Source organism: Vicia villosa, linkage group LG6 (assembly GCF_029867415.1).
Source record: "Vicia villosa cultivar HV-30 ecotype Madison, WI linkage group LG6, Vvil1.0, whole genome shotgun sequence".
Classification (NCBI taxonomy): domain Eukaryota; kingdom Viridiplantae; phylum Streptophyta; class Magnoliopsida; order Fabales; family Fabaceae; genus Vicia; species Vicia villosa.
The window spans coordinates 126146972-126166158 of NC_081185.1; the positions used below are offsets into that span (position 1 = coordinate 126146972).

Genomic DNA, 19187 nt, shown 5'->3' on the forward strand with positions numbered 1-19187 from the left:
GAGATTTCGTTTAAGAAGTTGATCTTCGAAGGTTTTAAGTTCGAAGAATGATGGTTACTGATGACCATCTTCGAAGATTTAAAAAATGGCTACTGATGGCCATGCTTCAAGAAGATGTTTAAGTTGAAACGAAGGAGAGAAGTATCGAAGCTAACACGGAAGATATCTTTGCCAAGACTTAGACATTTCGCGGAAAATTACATAAAGTACTGAAGCTTAATGTATTTCCGTAACATTTTCGAATATAACTATATGGCCACATGTCGAAAAGGACTTGAGCGGGAAGATTTGAATTGCGAAACGGTTTATGTAACTGCACATAGACAGATGGCATCCCCAGAGTTCTCGTGGATAACGTGGCATTAGATTATTGTATGACCGTTAGGGTCAAATTTAGTATAAATAGGAGTCTTAATGATAGGATTTCGTGTGTTCATTTTGTACAAATCACTCACATATTGCTCAAGTATCAAGTGTTAAGAGAAAGAGTTCGCTGAGAAATGTACGTATGACACCACCAATTTGAATACATGTGTATTTACTTTTATCAAATATCTTTTCGATTTCTTTACTTTCTTTGTTTAAACTTTTACTTTCGAAGTCATTTAATTTCATGCACATTACTTTCCTGCAATTTATATTCTTGCGACTTACATTCTTGCATGTTAATTTTCTTGCAATTTACATTCTCGCAATTTACATGTTTTCTTATTACGATTTATGCGTCAAAGTTACACTAACTCATATAACCAGCGTTATCTCGAATGATTAGTCATTTGAACATAAATTTCTCGAAATCAAAACAAACAGGTATGAACCAAATCACATCAATAAACCTTTCGTTTGACCATGTCCTAGGATCAATCTAGTCGATCCTGCGAGTAACCAAATCATATTTATTATAGTTTGGAGGACTAGCGGTTGTTTACCGGAAATCACCGTAAACACGCATACAAAAGTGTAATCTATTATACCTTTACGCGACAGTAATCTATTATACCCCTAAATTTTCCCACTACATTTTCATACTCAAGCTCATTTGAATATCAAAGTCTCAATACTCGATTGAGTATACACTCTCCTAAACAACAACCTTCCAACTAGGGTTTTCCCTTTCTCAAAGAAAAGACAGGTTCTGATGCCTCCCATGGACTCCATGGCCTCTCATATGATTCAAATGATCCTCATGCCAAGTTTCAAGCTCTGATTCAAAAGATTGCTCACTCAATGACCCAAATGATCAACAATCGACTAGTTGACCTAAAAGTCAAACTATAGTCAAAGTATAGTCAAAATTCCTGATTTTTGGTCAACATCCTCATATTAAAGTATCATTCACAATTTGATCAAGAATTGATCATGGTTCATCAAGGAAAGCTCAAAAATCATTAAAAACCTAAAGTTGCTAGATTAGGGTTTCTAAGTAAAAGTCAAACCAACTTTGACTGGTCGTATCTCTCTCATACTTTCTCAAAAACAAAAATTGGATTAGATGTGATTCTTTCTAAAACAAGTTAACCTAATTCATCTTATATATAAACCAAAAGAATCCTGACCCCAGGGGACGAAAAAGAAGGTCTTTGGTAGCTTCAGAAACCCGATTCTTGGAGCAAGAAGTCCAAAATCCAAGTGAACTTGCAGTAGAATATTCAAGTCGTTTTAAGCCAAAAGAAGCATCATAGTGGATTCCCTGAAGCCTATTGAGTAATTCCAGGTCGATTACCAACAACTAACAGGCCCAGAGCTGCGCAATTACCATTCACGTTTGTAGCATCTAACTCAATTTTGATTTCCTCGATCCATCATCCATAATTGAATTTTGATCGTATATTATCAATTGTTATGATGTTTAGAACGATTCTGGGCGATTAATTTGGTCATTGCGTGGTTTTATTGTGAGTCACCATTGATTGATTATTAGGGTTTCACTTCAGGGCTTTCTGGTACAGGGTGAATTGGACCGAGTTATGGGCATAGTCGAAATCGCAAGTGCAATACGAACTCAGCCATGGTTTCGTTTTTCATTTTTATGCTTGTTTAAAGTTTTGTGAATCGCAGGTCTTAAGGCTACGAGTTTTCACGCAGCTACTTCGTAGCAAAACGCTGTTAGAATGTTTGCAGGTTCCAAGCTAGAAGATGATGCGTGTCGCCACTCCGTTGGTTAATTCAAATCTCGCGCGCGTTTCATCACTAACCATATTGTTTTACTACTAATTGGTTCACGCGCGCTCGTTTGACACAGGTTCCTCTCAGTCGAGTTGGCAAGAAGCAAGACCTTTGTTGGTGAGCGAAGGGGCATTAGTTCGAACCTGGCCGCCGACGTTATATTTTTAACGTTTCAATGTTGCAAGTTGTTTGCTGATCCAATGCAACACGCTCAAGCATGCTACGATGCACCACCATCTCTCAGCATCAGATTTCACTCTTCTTTCAATCTAACGCCCTAGAGTTTGCAATTCACCATGGACCCTCTGCCCAGTATCACACAGAATCCTAGCTAAGTCCTTTTTTTTTATTTTTCTTATTTTTTTAATTACATAATATAGCTTTCTCTTTTCTATTTTGTTTTGCTTATTTATTTTATTTGTTTCCAAAATTCTTTTAATTTATTTCTTTAACAAAAATTGTTCTAAATTTCCCTTTTTTATATATATCAAAAAAATAAAAATATTTATTTACTTTAAAATTTTTTATTTAAATGTTTTAAATTAATTTAGTTTGTTTATTTATTTAACTAATTATAAACGCCTTTATTAATTGATTTAAAATATACATTAGGGTTAGGTTATTAAATCGAACTTTTCTTTTGGCCGATTTAATTAATTAGGTTGAAAACCAATAATTAATTAATTTGGCTTTCATTTATTCTATTAACCATGGTTAACTTGTGCCCTAATCAGGGTCTGCGAGAATTAGCCATACACTAAAAAAATATTTGTCTGTATCTTTTTCAGGGTTTATTATCAGACATCTTTCGACCACGCGCCTTACCAACTAAAAAGCTAAGTTTTCTAACTTTTTTTTTCATATATTTATTTTTATTTTTAATTACATAATTCCTCTTTTATTTATTATCAATGTCTTGTACTTGCCACAAATTTTTTTCTACTTTTCTCTTCTTTATTTTTCAGGGTTAGCCAAGATCTTCCGACTACGCACCATCAGAGCTAAGTTTCCAATCCTTATTTTATTTTATTTAGATATTATTTTACTTTTTGCCTTTTCCCCAAAATAGGGTTTGCCTCGAATAGTCAATACACTAACCCCTATTATTTTTTCTAAAGCTTCCGAGGATGTTTAAAACTAATTATTGATCCCTCTTGTTTTTCTGCCTTTTAATTCCCCCATCCCCCATCCCCGCAGGTGTTTATTGTAATAGCGTAGGAAATTTTATTTCTGCTTTTATTTTATTTTAATTGCGTGGTTAGTAATTTAGGGAGTGATAACCATGAATTGAACGTAGATCACCTAATTACAAGATAAATGTCATCGAAGTTAACCACATGATTGTGCCACACACGCACCTTTACGGTAATCCCTCTGGTTGCCTTGTTGCCTTATTACTGTTGCCTGTTGCTTTATAAACCTGTTGCCTCTAAGTATGCTAAATAGTCAAAGTCCCTCGATTTCGAGGATACCTAAAGCAATGTTGCCTGTTGCCTTCAAAGTTATTGAAACTCCCTCGAGGTTGCCTTATAAAGAGTTGATTGTCCCTATTGCTAAGGTATCCTCGCATGATGCCTAAGGATAAAAAATGACTATTATATCCTTCCCTCAGACTACCTGCCCTCTTTATGGCATGGGACAGTCTTATGGCGAACGATTATTCTCGATGACCCTTAAACATCCAATTGAAAGACTTCCTGCCCTCTTATGGCGTGGATAGATCCTTTCGCCCGAAAAGCTAAAAGAACAATTTTTCAAACTTAGGGTAGTTGCTATTAATTGCTTGCTCTAAATTCAAAATCTTTTTCCCGCTCTTTTCAAAATCAAATTCAAAAAGACTACGCTTATTTACAAGCTAAAGTTCTTCTTCAAAGTTTTTACTTTTCACACCTCATTTTCAAACATTTCAAACAATACAAAAGCGAGCTAAGCAATTAAGAGCCCATGGATAACCATGGATGCAAAGGGTGCCTTACACCTTCCCTTTGTATAACTTACCCCCCGAACTCAAAATCTTTCAAAGGTCTTTTCCTGTTCTTTTAGCCTTTACTAATTGGATAAAATAAAAGTCGGTGGCGACTCTTGCTTACCGCAACATTTCAAATAAAGTCAGTTCACCGTATTACACAGGGTATAACAGGAAAAGTGGGGTCCCAAAGTGCATGTTGCAGCTTGACCTCCAGAAAGCATGTGATATCGTTGACTAGAACACTTTGCAACAAATTTTAAAGGAGTTTGGCTTACCTAGAAAATTCATCTGATGGGTTATGTTGGTTGTAACTTCTGTGTCCTACAGGTTTAACATTCAAGGGGAGCACACAAAGGTGATGAAGGCGAAGCGAGGCCTTAGACGAGGTGACCCAGTCTTTCCCTCGCTCTTTGTGCTAGTGATGGAGTATCTGCACAGAATGTTGTAGCAGCTGAGGAAAGTACTTAACTTTAACTTCCACTCTAAGTGTGAGGACCTCCACATCATCAACATGAGTTTTGCAGACGACTTATTGATCTTTACTCGAGGAGATATCAGATCAATAAAGTTAGTGATGGAAAGGCTTTAAGTTTTTTCTAACTCAACTAGACTTAATGTGAATCCCTTAAAGTGTAAGGTTTATTTTGGGGGAATGGAATACAATATCAAAGAGAAAACATCATTTGGTGAAGGAGCCTACCATTCAGGTACTTAGGAGTACCTCTTACGAGTAAGAAAATAACTATCTACCATTATTTGCCTTTGATAGATCATATAGGGCTTTGCATAAAAACGTGGAGTGGAAAACTACTAAGCTTTGATGGTAAACTGCAATTAATTAGAAGTGTAACATTTGTTGTGACAAATTTTTGGATGCAATGTTTGTCGCTTCCCAAAAAGGTAATCTAAAAGATAAACACCATTTGTCGTTCTTTCTTGTGGACGGGTGGAGAAAATACTACTAGGAAATCCCCAGTTGCTTGGGATCAAGTTTGTGCCCTTACTGCTCAAGGGGTACTGAACTTGATCTCGCTTGACGAATGGAATAGAGCCAACATAACGAAACTATTATGGAACATTAGTATGAAAGTAGATAGCATGTGGATTTGTTGGATTAACCATTATTTCATAAAGAGGGACCATTTGATGATTGTCCAATCGAAGTAAAACCGCTTGTGGATTTTGAAAATAATCCTCAAGCAAAGAGATACTCTCCAACGCCTACAAGGGTGGAATAACATGAGGCAAAAGTTTGACACGAAGAGAGTATACAGATACATAAAAGAGGACTATCCGATGGCGAAGTTGAGGCATATTCTGTTTCGAAACATGGCGCGACCTAGAGTTGTGTTCGTCTTGTGGCTAGCCTGTCACATTTGTTTTTTATTGTGGTACTTAGAAAAAAGTCTGGCAAAATGTGTGCTTAGTTGATTGCATGTTATGCATTACCCGGGTGAATGGGCAGAGGAACTGCAATGACTTATTAGAGCTACGAAAGACAAAAGTTCGAAGGCGCAAATGTTAAAGAGTGTAGCACTGGAAACGATGTATGCTATTTGAAAACATAGAAATGATGTTTGTCTTGAAAATAAAGTAAATAACACCATATAGAGGAGGATATCATCAATACATTAGTTTATAGAGGTTGGAGTAGTCTTAAACTTAATAGCATATTGCCCCACTGATGTTAGCTTAGTTTAGGCCTATTTTTTATTTCTTGGGTGTCTTTTTTAGGAGGTTGGTTCAGTTGATCACCAAGTACAGAATAGTTTTTTTTTTTAATTAGTATATCACATTTTGTTTGATTAAAATAGTTTTTTTTTTTTTTTAAAAAAGGTGTGAATAACACAAGCTTAAGGATCGGAACACCAAGTTTCAACGAGTCGCATACACTCGTGTCAGGCTCGAAACTTTCGATTTTCACAATCCCCACTCTCGCACTTTCATTCATCAATTCACCTTTTGCTTTGAACTCCAACACCAACACTTCCAGATATTTATCTAGGGATTTGAATCCACCTTCTCCGTCAAAGCCTCGGTAACTTTACCCTCTCTTCAAATTTTAAATTTGTTTCTTTCAATTTCAAATGCTCAACACTGTCTTCAAATACGACCCTCATTTTGTTATGTCTTCTCATGACACAGGAAAAATCAAAGTGGCAAAAATTGTTTAGCATTTCATGGCTGCTAACCCTTCGCTCCAACTTGGATTTCAAGGCACCACAGAGCCAATCACTTCCGCGTTGGAGTCACCGGCTACGCTTTTAATCAAACACCTTCCAGACGCTATTCCTCATGACACACTTTCTCGACTCTTGTCCCATTACGGCGCTTCCTCTGTTCGCCCTTGTTCCGGTGGAAGGTATCATTCACCAACTCATATTGTTTTTTCCCAGTTCATTTATGTTCATGATCTATGAAACACTCTAACACAACAATGACACTTGCTAATAATTTATGAGAATGGAAGTGATTGAATTAAACCTGAACATGAAATGTGAGTGCTATATAGTTCATGATTACTGTCAAACAATGCATAGCTCATAATTGCTTGATTTAATGCAGGTTGAGAAATTGTGCTTTTGTGGATTTCAAAAATGACATGCTGGCATCTCAAGCACAGCGCCAACTAAATGGGTATTCATTTTTAACCATCCAATAGATGCAATTGGTTTACAAAAACTGAGTCAAAAATAAATCCATTCTTTTGATGGTTGTATTTTTGTTTCCTTGGGGTTAATTAGGTTGAAATTTCTTGGTAAAGTCTTGTCAGCCGAGAAAGCTAGTAAGCCAATTGCGAATGAGGAAAAAAGCAGCGGAGCTCAGCTGGGAAAAGATTCTAATTCACCAGTAGTAAAGAATGAAAATGTAACTAAATCTATTGATGGAGACACCAAATCCGGAGGCCTCCCTATTCCGGAGCCAATTGCCCATAGACTTGGTGTTGATTATCCATTTCCTCCTCATCTTGAGTATGCTTCTAATTGTCACTTTTTATTTGTTAGTATTTTTTGCATTTTCGCATTATATCAATGTATATCATATAATGCCTGTAATTGAGAGTTGACTTGAATCTGCCTTCTTAGCTTAGTTGTTAAGCTTTTAATTTAACTGACAGATACAAATCAGGTTCCGTCAACTGTCAAGCCTTAGTAGTTTTGAGTGTTAAATATTCTTACTACAGTTATTTTAGCAACACATTTTTTCAACACTTTCTTTGATTCAATGAATTTCACGCGAGTACCCCAAAAACCTGTGCTCACCTCTCTTTTTAGTGGGGTTCTCATAAAATTGTGAAAGTATTGCAAGCATTTATCATGTTTACTAGTACTGCTATGTATCCTGTTAACAATAAGGGAATTTATTATATATGATTAGTTTTAGAAAATAATTTTTAAGTATAGAGTCGTTGCGTTCGGTTTGCCATAAGCCTAACATTGATTGTTTTTCAGGTATGCTTATCCTCCACCGGATGGAAATATACTGACCAACATCGTGAATGCTCTAATTGCTGTTCCTCGCTTTTACACTCAGGTTGGTCTGGTTTCAAATTAAGTTTCAAGGATTTATTGGCTCCTTTAACCAGTACGCATCATTTTCTGTGTTCTCCTTTTATAACTGAACCAGTCATATTGACTGTACCTCTTTAATATAGGTTCTGCACTTGATGAACAAAATGAACATTCCTCCCCCCTTTCGTATGGCACTACCCACCCCACCATTACCTCCAGAGGTGCCAGCCCCACCTTTGCCTCCTCCTCATTCTGTAACTGCGATGCCTCAATCTGCAGATATGTCTAGTGATGAATCGGAAATGGGATCTTCAGATGAGGTAACATCTTCACTGCTTGCTAGGGATCAAACTGAGCCTCTTTAGTTTCTGGATCTTTTGTATGGCAGCCTAATCTTTCTGAATTGTTATGTGACATTATGTTTTGTTTTTCATCCAGCAATATATTTAGTGACATATTCTTTACTCTAGTCTATTTTTCATGGAAAATACCTCTTTCATTGAAGCAAAATTATTTTGTAAAAGAATATCAAACTATAATTATATGGTGCCAATAGGAGATATACTTTTTCCTGCTTTTAGTGAAATTTGATTGTCAATGGAAAGTAATAAAAGCTTTTTTAGGAGGATGGAGCAAGAGCAGAAAATTCTGGACGAAAGCGTGCCAGGCGTGGGGCCATTGTTGGCCCTGCTATTGATAAAGATGTGGCTCATGAGTCCGTTGGAGTAAAACCCGCCACTTTGATCCCGAAAGAAATCCCGATGATAAAAAAGAACCCCATCTTAAAGGTATTTTCTTTTCTCAAGATTGGTAGCAGGAGCATATTAACATTGTGTTTTAGCTATTAATAATTTTTTCTTTCGTTATAATTCTGCAGATCAAAATTGCTCCCAAAGCAACCCTGAATGAACATAAGGATAATGACACAAGTCCAGAGTTACAAGAGCCAGAAAAAGAGACTCTAGACCCCAACAAGTTTTTGACTCCGGATGAATTAGAGAGAGGAAAGTTGCCTCCTGAGGAAATATTATCTCTTCCAATGTTTAAGGTATGGATCTTATCTCAGCCTATTAGAAGTCAAAAGTTTCTAAATATAAGTTGGAAACTTAACTTCTTTTAGGATACATTATTAATTAGTTGTATTAATTTTCTTAAGATGATCACTTGAAGTCAAGTGTTGAAACTGTCTGCACTAGCATGGTTCAGTGGAGGGGAAATTATGTTATTTACATTTCGGAACTGTCATGTCTATATATTGGAAACAAGTTTGTCAGCTTACACCTATAAATAAATTTAGAAGTAGCCTTGTATTTCCCAGTCTTAATCTTTAGATTCTCCCTTGATGAGTTTTTCTTAGAAAAAGACTCCTTTCAGAATGAAATATAAGCAAAAATGGACTAAATTACGTCTATTAAAAAAAGGTAGTTGATCATATTCAATATGTTTTAGAATTTGGATTGGGCCTAACTCATTCCTACAAAACCAGCTTATAAGGTGAGGATTGCTCCCACTTATAAACACAACATATGCCATATCTCTAAGCAATGTGAGATTAAATCCACCCCTTCAACCCCAACACAATGAACATGTTGGAGGCTGCAAATAAAGCAAGCCAAATGCCGCAATTAAGGCGACTAGGGGCGGACCGCAGTGAAGGCGAAATTTCAACACACCCTCACGCACGGGCCTCAATGAGCCAAGAGCGTGGACGATGCGGGAAGCCCAGCAAGTGATCTAGGATAGGCTTTGATACCATCTCAAAATTTGGGTTGGGCCTAACTCATCCCTGCAAAACCGACTTGTAAGGTGAGAATTGCTCCCACTTATAAACACAACATAGGTCATATCTCTAAGCAATGTGAAACTAAATGCACCCCTTCAAACCCAACACAATGAACATGCTGGAGGCTGCAATTAAGGCAAGCAAAATGCCGCAATTAAGGCGACTAGGGGCGGACCGCAATGAAGGCAGAAATTCCAACAATATGTTCAATTTCAATTAAAAAAATAAATTGTCCAAGTTACCCTCGGACTAATAAATTGAGTCATTATTAGAAATACAATTAGTTAAATTAAAAGAAGGGTATTATTATATTAAAGAGAAGAGATACTGTCATTAAATAAGAGAGAAATTGTTTATATTTGTTTTTTATTTTATTCTAGGAAATGTTAACTATTTTTGCTTATAATTCACTCCGGAGGGAATAAACTTTAGTTTCATTAATGGAACTCTTGTTGCTGACACTTTAGTCTTCTTTCACTGCACCACCTTGCCCCTCTTATTGTTTTTTATTAGGGTTTCGTCTGCTAAGTTCTTGATGTTGAAATGATTGATCTAATGGATCTTTTTGACTACTAATATTTAAATGCATCTGATGCACTGCACGTTCATGAAAAGGACTAATACATTGGAATTGTGCATGTCTTAATGATGGTCAAATTGTTGAATTTATGAGAGCTTCCATGGTGTACAATTGTATGTTGATGAGACTTACATTTTTGAACTGATGGACTGTGCAGAACTATACAGCAGGAAATCCTGCTTCTGTGTTGTATATTAAGAATTTGGCAAAAGATGTGATTGCTGACGATTTCTATTTTTTATTTGGTGAGTTTTCAAGACTTTTAAATTTAGGCATTGTTTAATACTTTTTTCTCATACAAAAATGAAATATAACTTGGTAACCTAATAAAATATAGATGCTTTGAGATTTTCTTAGTATATAGTTATTGTTTGAGTGTTAATTCCACAGCTTACCTGATATTTCCTTTGTTTCTTCAGGGTCCTTCTTTGGAAGTACCGAGGCTGCTAAGTCTGGTCTTCAAGTCAAACTGATGCAGGTAAAATCTTGATTATTCCGTGACAAATTTTTGCTCTTTTATGGTATGCAAAAAATAATGTATGAATTACGGACACCTCTAGAATTAGGCATGTCGCGGTGTCTGATGCGGTGTTTGACACTTGTTGGAAAATTGAGGCAAGTGTCCCAAAAAAATTTTCCTTTGCTCCTACACAACTTATATAATAAAGATGTGTCAAATCAATGTTCATCTATGAAGGGTTAAAAATATTAAATTTGATTAGAACATTTAAAACTTTTTTCTATAGTAGATGGGATGGATAAATGATGGTCAAATATTATTATATATAAAATGAGGTTAGTGTCCTATGTTTTTTTACATTAGCAGTGTCAGGTGTCCGTACTTGATAGATAATACTTAAATTTTAGTCGCTTGCTAGAAAATGGTCCATTTAAATAGTAACCGGTGCATCTCGATCCATAGTGCTTATTCAACTAAACAGTATTAATGACCCATGAAAGTCTTGTAAACTGTAGAAGCATATTTGTGAGCCCAAAATTAATAGCTAGTTTTGAATTTCAGGAAGGAAGGATGAAGGGTCAGGCCTTTTTAACATTCCCCTCCACGGAACTGGCTCACCAAGCTCTCGTATGTTTCTCACAAGATATTGTTTTATTTAATAAAAATATATGATTTGTTTGAAATGATTATCTTTGAAGTTATTAGTCAGTTTAATTTCTTCTTCTGTTGGCATAATTTTTTCTGTTGGCATAATTTCATGAGCTCTGCTGAAAAGAGTCAATTCATCAATTTTCTTCTTCTGCCTTATTAATGTTATTTTTATTGCATATGAACATTGGTTGCAGAATCTAGTGAACGGACATGTATTTAAAGGCAAGCCAATGATCATTCAGTTTGGCCGGAATCCTGCTGCTGCCAAGGGAACGTAAATCTATATACATAGAAAGGATGTTTTCATATGGTGTTTTAAGAACCGAGTTATTCTCCGCTGCTCGCTGTTTGATTACATGGTAACTACCTAATTGCTAAGGATGCATTCGTCATTCAATGGGAGAGGACTGTAATAGACCTCGACCATCAGGGCATCATCATTCGCAAATATCCATGTGCATTCTCCTTGGGTGTATAGTGTGGTGCATTCTCCTCGCAAATATCCATGTTCATTCTCACATTCTCATATAAAAAAGTCATTCTCATATGATATGCCATATATATATATATATATATATATATATATATATATATATATATAAAATTGGGAGAATGCTATGATGTTATAAATTAAAACACTATCAAAGTTAAAATTTAAGAATAGAAACTTTGGTACTCAATACAACTATTAAATATAAAGTAAAATCAAACAACAAATTACAGAGTTGATTTTATCATAAGATAAATTGCAAATTACAAACACAAATTCTAGAAGAAACACAACACTAGTATTAAAAAGAAATTATGTAACATCGACACCTACAAATTACAAACACAAATTCTCGATGAAACACAAGTAAGATGAATTGCAAATTACAAACATTAATTCTAGAAGAAACACAACCTACAAACTACAAACACAAATTCTAGAAGAAACACAAGTAAGATGAATTGCAAATTACAAACACAAATTCTAGAAGAAACACGACAATGGTATTAAAAGGAAATTATGTAACATCGACACCTATAAATTACAAACACAAATTCTAGAAGAAACACAAGACTAGTATTAAAAAGAAATTACGTAGCACCTACACTTCTAAAAAATGACGACACATACACTAACACATAAACCAATTACCTTTACTACTTCATTTATTTTTCAAATTCTTATCAGGGCAGCCACATCCTTGTCGTGAATGTGCTTCATAAAAAAGAAAACAGATACACGAACATTCATTTTAGGGAAATGCTAACCAGTGTCTTCAAGATAATGATTAAGACTTTAAAAATAATAAATTTATCTCGCCAATCTCCGTATTTAATATCTTAAAAATTGAAAAATTAAATTTTTTATAAAATATTTTCTTTTTTTGGAATGCTTAACCATTGCCCTGAGGGCACTGGTTAGCCAGACCCTTCATTTTATTGTTTGAGCTGACAACTTATTAGCTAACATGTTTGATGATTGGATATCACTTTCATCAGTTGGTGATTCCTTTTTCCAAAAAGCATACCACGCCATGAAAACTCCGCCGAGTAATATTACGCAAACTTCGAGGATTGAGTTAGCAGATTGAATATGCATCCAAAGAAGCAAAATGATAAGCATAGCTTTCTGCGTAGAAGAGAATACTCCACCAGCAAGAATCATTACAGCAACAGCTGAAACAAACACAATAAAACCCAACAACCCTAGGAAGGATGACCATATGTAAAAGCGGTGAATACGTTGCTTTTGCATAGGTAATAATATGGTGCTCCATATATTGTAGAAAAGACCAATAAAAACAACAGTCGAGACTAAAAAAGATGACCAACGACGTAGAAGTTCCTTGCGTAAGTCCTGTTTCGAAATAAATTTGTGCAAGCGAGGAGTAACATATGATTCATTATTATCCGGCTGGGTGGACAATTTCTTCGAATCACTTGAGAAATCAAAATCAAACTGCATCGGATGGATGAAACATATAAACAATATAAACCTTGAAACCAATTTCAGAATCGAACAAAACAAATACAAGTAAGATAAGTTACCGGAATATCTAAGAGCGCATGATAAGGATCTGTTTTGTGAAGGGATAAATCAACGTTCATACAGATGGTTTGGTCATCGTCTTCAAGCTTGTTGTCATTTGGATGTTGAAGATCCATTTTGAGCCGTAAAAGAAAAGATTGAGTTAGAAGCTACTGTTTTAATTTCCACAGCAAAAGAAATTTGTTCCTCTGAAACGAAAATTGCATTGAAATGTGTAATCGAAAGATTAATATTTTTATTTTGGTGGAGTGGGTAGGGGGGCATGGAAATTATGCTCTTGGAAACTTCTGCCCATTTATTAGTCACTTTCTTTGATCGGGATTTTGACAACTCGTTTCAATCACACGGCCGTGGGTAACCGTGAGATCGCAATCAGACTAGAGTCTTATTTAAGTTTCATATTGTTTAAAGTCTCAATGTTGGTCCAGTGATGGACATTTACCAAACTTTAAAAAAAAAATCATATTTTTCAAGTACCTAAATAAGTTTAGAAGCTACATCCAAACTCCCTAATTTACCCTTGTCTAACAAAATAATTTGCACTAAGCTTTATCTCTTTTTATAATTGACTAAATGAAATTTATTGGCCGAGCAAAACAAATATCCATTTCTAATTATATTCAAAACATTCTATAAACTAAGATAAGGGTGTTTGTGTTGTTCTTATGACACCTATTGATCATTTGGCAGTGAAATCACCTAAGTTGGATGCTCCGAAAGTTGGTTGGATGCAATTTTTCTGCAGAAATTGATGTTTGTTAGCAAGGGCTTGGACATTTGAATTATTGTGGTTTAATTAGAATGTGTTTGCTGTCAAAAGTTATAGTATCCTATATTGGTTGGAATTGGTGAATCTAACTATTAGTTGTTTTAGCGAGTAAGGAATAGTGGTGGCTGTGATTGATTGATTCAATATTGGTGATGAGAAGTTTGATAAAGTTCACTATAATATGAAGAAATTTGTAGATACTCTCACAGTAATTGTAAAATTTTGAGAGTATCTACATTTCTTAATATTGGTGATGGGAAGTTTGATAAAGTCCACTTCAATAGTATGACCAGGTTTATTGCAATATGTGCAAATTTTGAGGCCTTTTGATTTTGAATTGTAGGAGGGTTTAGCATTAGCATCAAGAGACCGTCCTTTGGAGGAAGGGTTTTGAATGTGAGCTATCAATTTGTCATCTGAAGCAGGGTTGGAAGATTGTCTTTCTTGTTGAATTAACATAGAGAAGACTTTATTAACACTTGGAAGTGGACTAAGAAGCATAATCTGAGATCTAACAGGGGCATATTGATCATTGAGGCCTTTTAGGAATCGTATGACATTGTCATTTTCCCTATACTTTTTGATGGTTGGTAAGAGTTGGCAATGGCAAACAGGATCACATTGACAACTAGGGAGAGGACGAAAGTTGTCAAATTCTTGCCATAATTTTTTTAAAGTTGTGAAGTATTAAGTAATGGATTGATCACCTTGTTTTTGCGCATATATTTCTTCTTGAAGGTCTGAGATCCGGAATATATCTCCTTGATGATAACGTTCATGGAGTTCTTCCCAGATTTCTTTAGTTGAATCAATCCAAAGAACGCTTTCTGAAATTTCTTTATCAATGGAATTGGTGATCCATGCTGTAACACCCCAAATCTACCCGATAAATTATACGGAAAAAATTAGAGTATAAATTCCAAACAAGTTCATTTGAGGTATCACATATTCGTTATTTCAAAAACATTTATGGCTTACTTGCCTTCATATAGATACATAGCACATGAATTTAAAACGATAAATCAAATCATTACTAAAAATCACTTTGTTCAAATTCAATAATTAACTCGCAGCGGAATCAGCAAACTTCAAGAATATTCAAATAATGTTGTAGCATCTTTGCACGGTAACTTCAAGTTACAAATTAAACCAAAACCAAATAAAATTCAGCAATTAAAACAATAATAAAAACAATCTTTTTGTCCCCCCGAATGCTACGTATCAAAGCGACAACCGACTCAACTCACGGCGGCTAAATCTTCACTTACTAGCTTCACCTGCACGTTACCAATATAAAGGCAACGGCGAAACCAAGAAAAGGGTGAGATACCAAACAATATAAATAAAGTCATGATAAAAATTATATTACGGTTCAAGTCATAATATATATCTTAAGTTTCAATTTCAATCAACCAATTCAAAATCAAAATCACATAATCACGCACAACGTCGCAATAAAACAAATGAATGAGACACGACTAATGCATCATGCATGTGGTACCCAGGGCTTCAGCCCCCATCGCCAATTGCCAATAAAAAGAGGCATAAAAAACAGGCATAAGCCTTCGTCGCTATTTTTCCAATCCAAGTCGTCGCTATAACATGCGATTCATGAGACACTATGACATGCAACAAACCACAATCAATCACAAAACAACGTCGCATAAGGCATTCGCCTACTTCGCCAAAATATATCAATCATTATTGATAATTACTCGTCGCTTTAATTTCCTGCAACATCACAAAATTCACAATATCTCAAAATATGCAACAAGTCAAAACATCGATGAAAACGTCGCCAACTTACAGATACCGAATCAATTCCGGACTCACCTAATTATACTACTTGGCTAAATTAATTCCGGTCTTCTATTATTCAAGTTACTATCACTGGTGTGCTATCCCAGTATCCCTGCTACCTCAACAATTTTATCTGTCACTGTTACCAATTTATTCTGCTAAATGTTTAGTTCAAACATTTTGGAATTACACTACTACTACTTCTCTATTTAATAATTACTCATTTGCTACTTCATTTTAATCAATTACTTACTAATTTATCTTAAGGTTGCGATTTGGTTTAAGCTGTAATTTTAATCCTACAATATTCCTAATTATTACTAGTACTAATCCAGAATAATTTTTTTTCTAAATTAGTACTCAGTTCATACATAATGGAAAGGTCACAAAACCAAAATAAAAGAAAATATATAATATGGGACAACCGTCCCCTTCAAACAACAGAGGTGGTGCCCACCCCAGGTCCAAGGGGCCCCCACCCTCGCTTTATTTATTTATTTTTCATTTCAACTGGTGGCGCCCACTTCTAGCCCAAGGGGGCCACGTCCCTAACTTTTCTTCTTCTTCTTCTCAGACCCAGTTTTGTTTCTAGATTCAATTTTAATACAACACAAAATTCACCAATACCACAATATTAATTTTCGAGCACATTATATTCATCGATTCATGAACATTAATACATCCAAACCATCACATAGCACAACCAACAATAACATCAAACAGTAGATTTTCAAAACTAGGTTTTCCAACACATTAACACACAAACATTCACACATAGCAGAAAATTCAATCGATCACAGAGACAATAAAAATTCCCAAACCCACATACAATCCATCATGTCCCCGTTTATAGAGCAAGAACCCCACCCTTACCTTTGGATCGAAGGTTGATCTAATTCGTCCCGATCGAAAATCCCCAAAATTCTTCTTTCTTACGCGTGCACTGTGCCTCTCTCAATTCTCTGCTAATTGCTTCCTCTTCTAAAGTTATGCCTTTACTGACTGTTTCTAAACCTAAGATATTACCTCACTAATTCTACTTTGGGCCAAACTAATTCACACGAGCAACACAACATTAAGCCCAATTAATTTTATCTTATTAAAACTCTCTATTTACTTATCACCTCATATTTTACAGTCTAATTTAATTTGCTCTAAAAATTCCCAAAATAATACGCGACACTCTAATAATATTTCTAATACTAAAAATATTAAAAATCTCAATTAATTGTCGATCCGCTATCCCGAACTAATACCGACTAAATCGTCACAAAATACGAAAAATTTCACTAAACACTCCAAACGTCTAAATTAAGCGAATAATCGAATTTCCGAGCGTTACACATGCCATGACCATGTTGTTGCAGCGGTTCCAGAGGACATGGTTGGGATCAGAAATGTCTGGACGATTTAGGGTTCCACCAATAAACCATAATTTGTTCTTGGACATGAGAGCCAATTTCAGGAATCGGGACCATGAATGAAAGTTGGTGTTGTTGAGGGGAGGAGTGACAATCGATAACCCAGGGTTGTCACTGGGATGCATATAATAGGGATCTAGCATATCTTGCTGAAAAGATCGCATCTTGGGGTTGTTGGGAGGATTCATGTTAATGCGTTTGGGAGAGTTCTTTGGGGAAGGAGAGTGATCGTCGGAATTGGTCATATAGATGGGTGGGAGAAAGAAGACAATGGAAACGAAAGAAAAGGCGAAGGTGACGGTGGAAGCAGAAAAATGAAAGAAGAAGGTGAACAAAGTGAATCAATGGAGGTGGGGATTTGAAAACAAAGAAGGAAAAAAAGTCAGAGTTATCTTTCTGATGCCATGTTGAAATATGCACACAGAAGCATTGAAAAAGGAAAATGAATATGCTAAAAAACTGAATATTATTATTATTCTTGGATAAGCTTTACAAGTGACCAAGGGTTGGCTATTAATAGTAACATAAGTAGCTGTTACACGTAACAGAAAGGATAAAAAAGGAAAGGCAGAAAAATAAGTAAAAGGGCTTAGAGAGTGAAGGTTAATGGGCTTGTCTATTTGGGCCTGTGTATTTCAACAAAAACAAGTTGATATAATAAACACAATTAAATTTCAATGCATGCAAGATTCACATGTTTAGTAAATTAGAAAAACAAGTTGATATAATAAACACAATTAAAGTTTGACTTTTCATACTTAGAAAAATTTCTAAGTGTTTTCAATGGTTTTTTTTCAAACTTTGGAAGGGAATATCTCAAAATTTCACCTACAAACTGAAAAACTTCCAACATGAAAGTTGTAGATTTTGATCCAATGAACAACTTTGTCACATATAATTTTTTTTCCATAAGATCAACCATTTAAGAGATATGGAGCTTCAAAGTTGGTATCTTGTGAAAAAATTCACTTAAAACCTCATTTTCTTCAAAGTTCATGGATCTTTTTCACCCATTTCCTTAAAGATCTTGAAGAAACTTTCAACTAGGGTTTTGAAGTACATAACAAGAGCTTTCCAAAATGTCCAAGAGCATGAAAAAATATGGAGCATAGCTATGGTTTTGAATTTTGCCATTAGTGATCATTTCACTTGAAATTTCAAGTCATTTTTCACAAAGTTATGAACTATTTTACCTTATGATGCAAGCAATGACATAAACAAGCAATAATTGGAAGATACTTCTGGTTTGTGATCAGAATAGAAAGAGATAAGAAGCATAGAAGATTTTAACCATGGTTAGTCATTTTAACCATTTGCATTTAATGCAAAAGATGTCATTCTATCTCTTAATGCCAAATCACCATTCTAAGATCAACTTGTATAGTCTTGACATTTGAAATTTGGAAATTTGGTCTCATTTCAGGCTGTGGGATGCCGAAGAAGTCGACTATTCAAGCCATCTGATTTGTGAGCATTTCATAACTCTAGTTTGTGTTATTGATCAAGGGATTGATCGTCCTAATTTGCTGTGTTAAAGCATTTACCATTTCATTGTTACTTTTGTCCATCTGCTGCCTGATAGACACCATAGACGCCGTATTCAACGATGGGGTCGTTTGAGGGATGTAACTTGTCCATTCAAAAGGAGGCAGCGTTCCAACCAAATTATTCATGGTCGACGCCGAAGCATGATGGGCAAAAGGTGGTGTGATTGCCATTGTGTTGTCTGTATAGTTCGACGCATTATTCTGAAGGCCTGTCATAACTGATAACGGCATATCGTATGGATACGTCCTATTATCTATTGGCATTGGAAAGCCGAAACAAAATAGTATTCTGTGTTCACCATAAGTTGGTCTTGGGGAACTTAGTATTTTGGGAAGGACTCACATTTTGTTCTGGTGGTATCGTCGTTGTCGAAGTTTGTGATGCTAATGGATCTGATGCCTCAACGGGGGTCAAAATAGGTCATTCTCTGGTTGTTGATGCAACTGTTGGTTCTCCACTACTTTGGGGATTATTCTGTGAATTATTAGTG

The 19187-nt window shown here is 35.4% G+C and overlaps 2 protein-coding genes and 1 long non-coding RNA gene across 3 annotated transcripts; 1 reads left to right on the forward strand and 2 right to left on the reverse strand.

Moving 5' to 3' along the window:
- The first annotated feature begins 5962 nt into the window (after positions 1–5962).
- On the forward strand, positions 5963–11642 carry LOC131609895 (U11/U12 small nuclear ribonucleoprotein 65 kDa protein). Its single transcript, XM_058881713.1, has 12 exons — positions 5963–6173; positions 6281–6497; positions 6701–6772; positions 6880–7107; positions 7588–7669; positions 7791–7967; positions 8271–8435; positions 8525–8695; positions 10168–10255; positions 10430–10488; positions 11032–11097; positions 11316–11642. Exons 2-12 carry the CDS (start codon positions 6316–6318, stop codon positions 11397–11399), a joined length of 1374 nt encoding a protein of 457 aa, XP_058737696.1. The 5' UTR covers positions 5963–6173; positions 6281–6315; the 3' UTR covers positions 11400–11642.
- A 601-nt stretch (positions 11643–12243) lies between these two features.
- On the reverse strand, positions 12244–13482 carry LOC131609897 (uncharacterized). Its single transcript, XM_058881714.1, has 2 exons — positions 13159–13482; positions 12244–13069 (listed from the first exon to the last, which is right to left on the reverse strand). Exons 1-2 carry the CDS (start codon positions 13273–13275, stop codon positions 12542–12544), a joined length of 645 nt encoding a protein of 214 aa, XP_058737697.1. The 5' UTR covers positions 13276–13482; the 3' UTR covers positions 12244–12541.
- Positions 13483–14936: 1454 nt separating this feature from the next.
- Positions 14937–17536, reverse strand: LOC131609898 (uncharacterized). The gene is made up of 2 exons (XR_009286352.1): positions 16602–17536; positions 14937–15205 (listed from the first exon to the last, which is right to left on the reverse strand). It is a non-coding gene; the product is annotated as an uncharacterized LOC131609898 (long non-coding RNA).
- Between the last annotated feature and the right edge of the window lie 1651 nt (positions 17537–19187).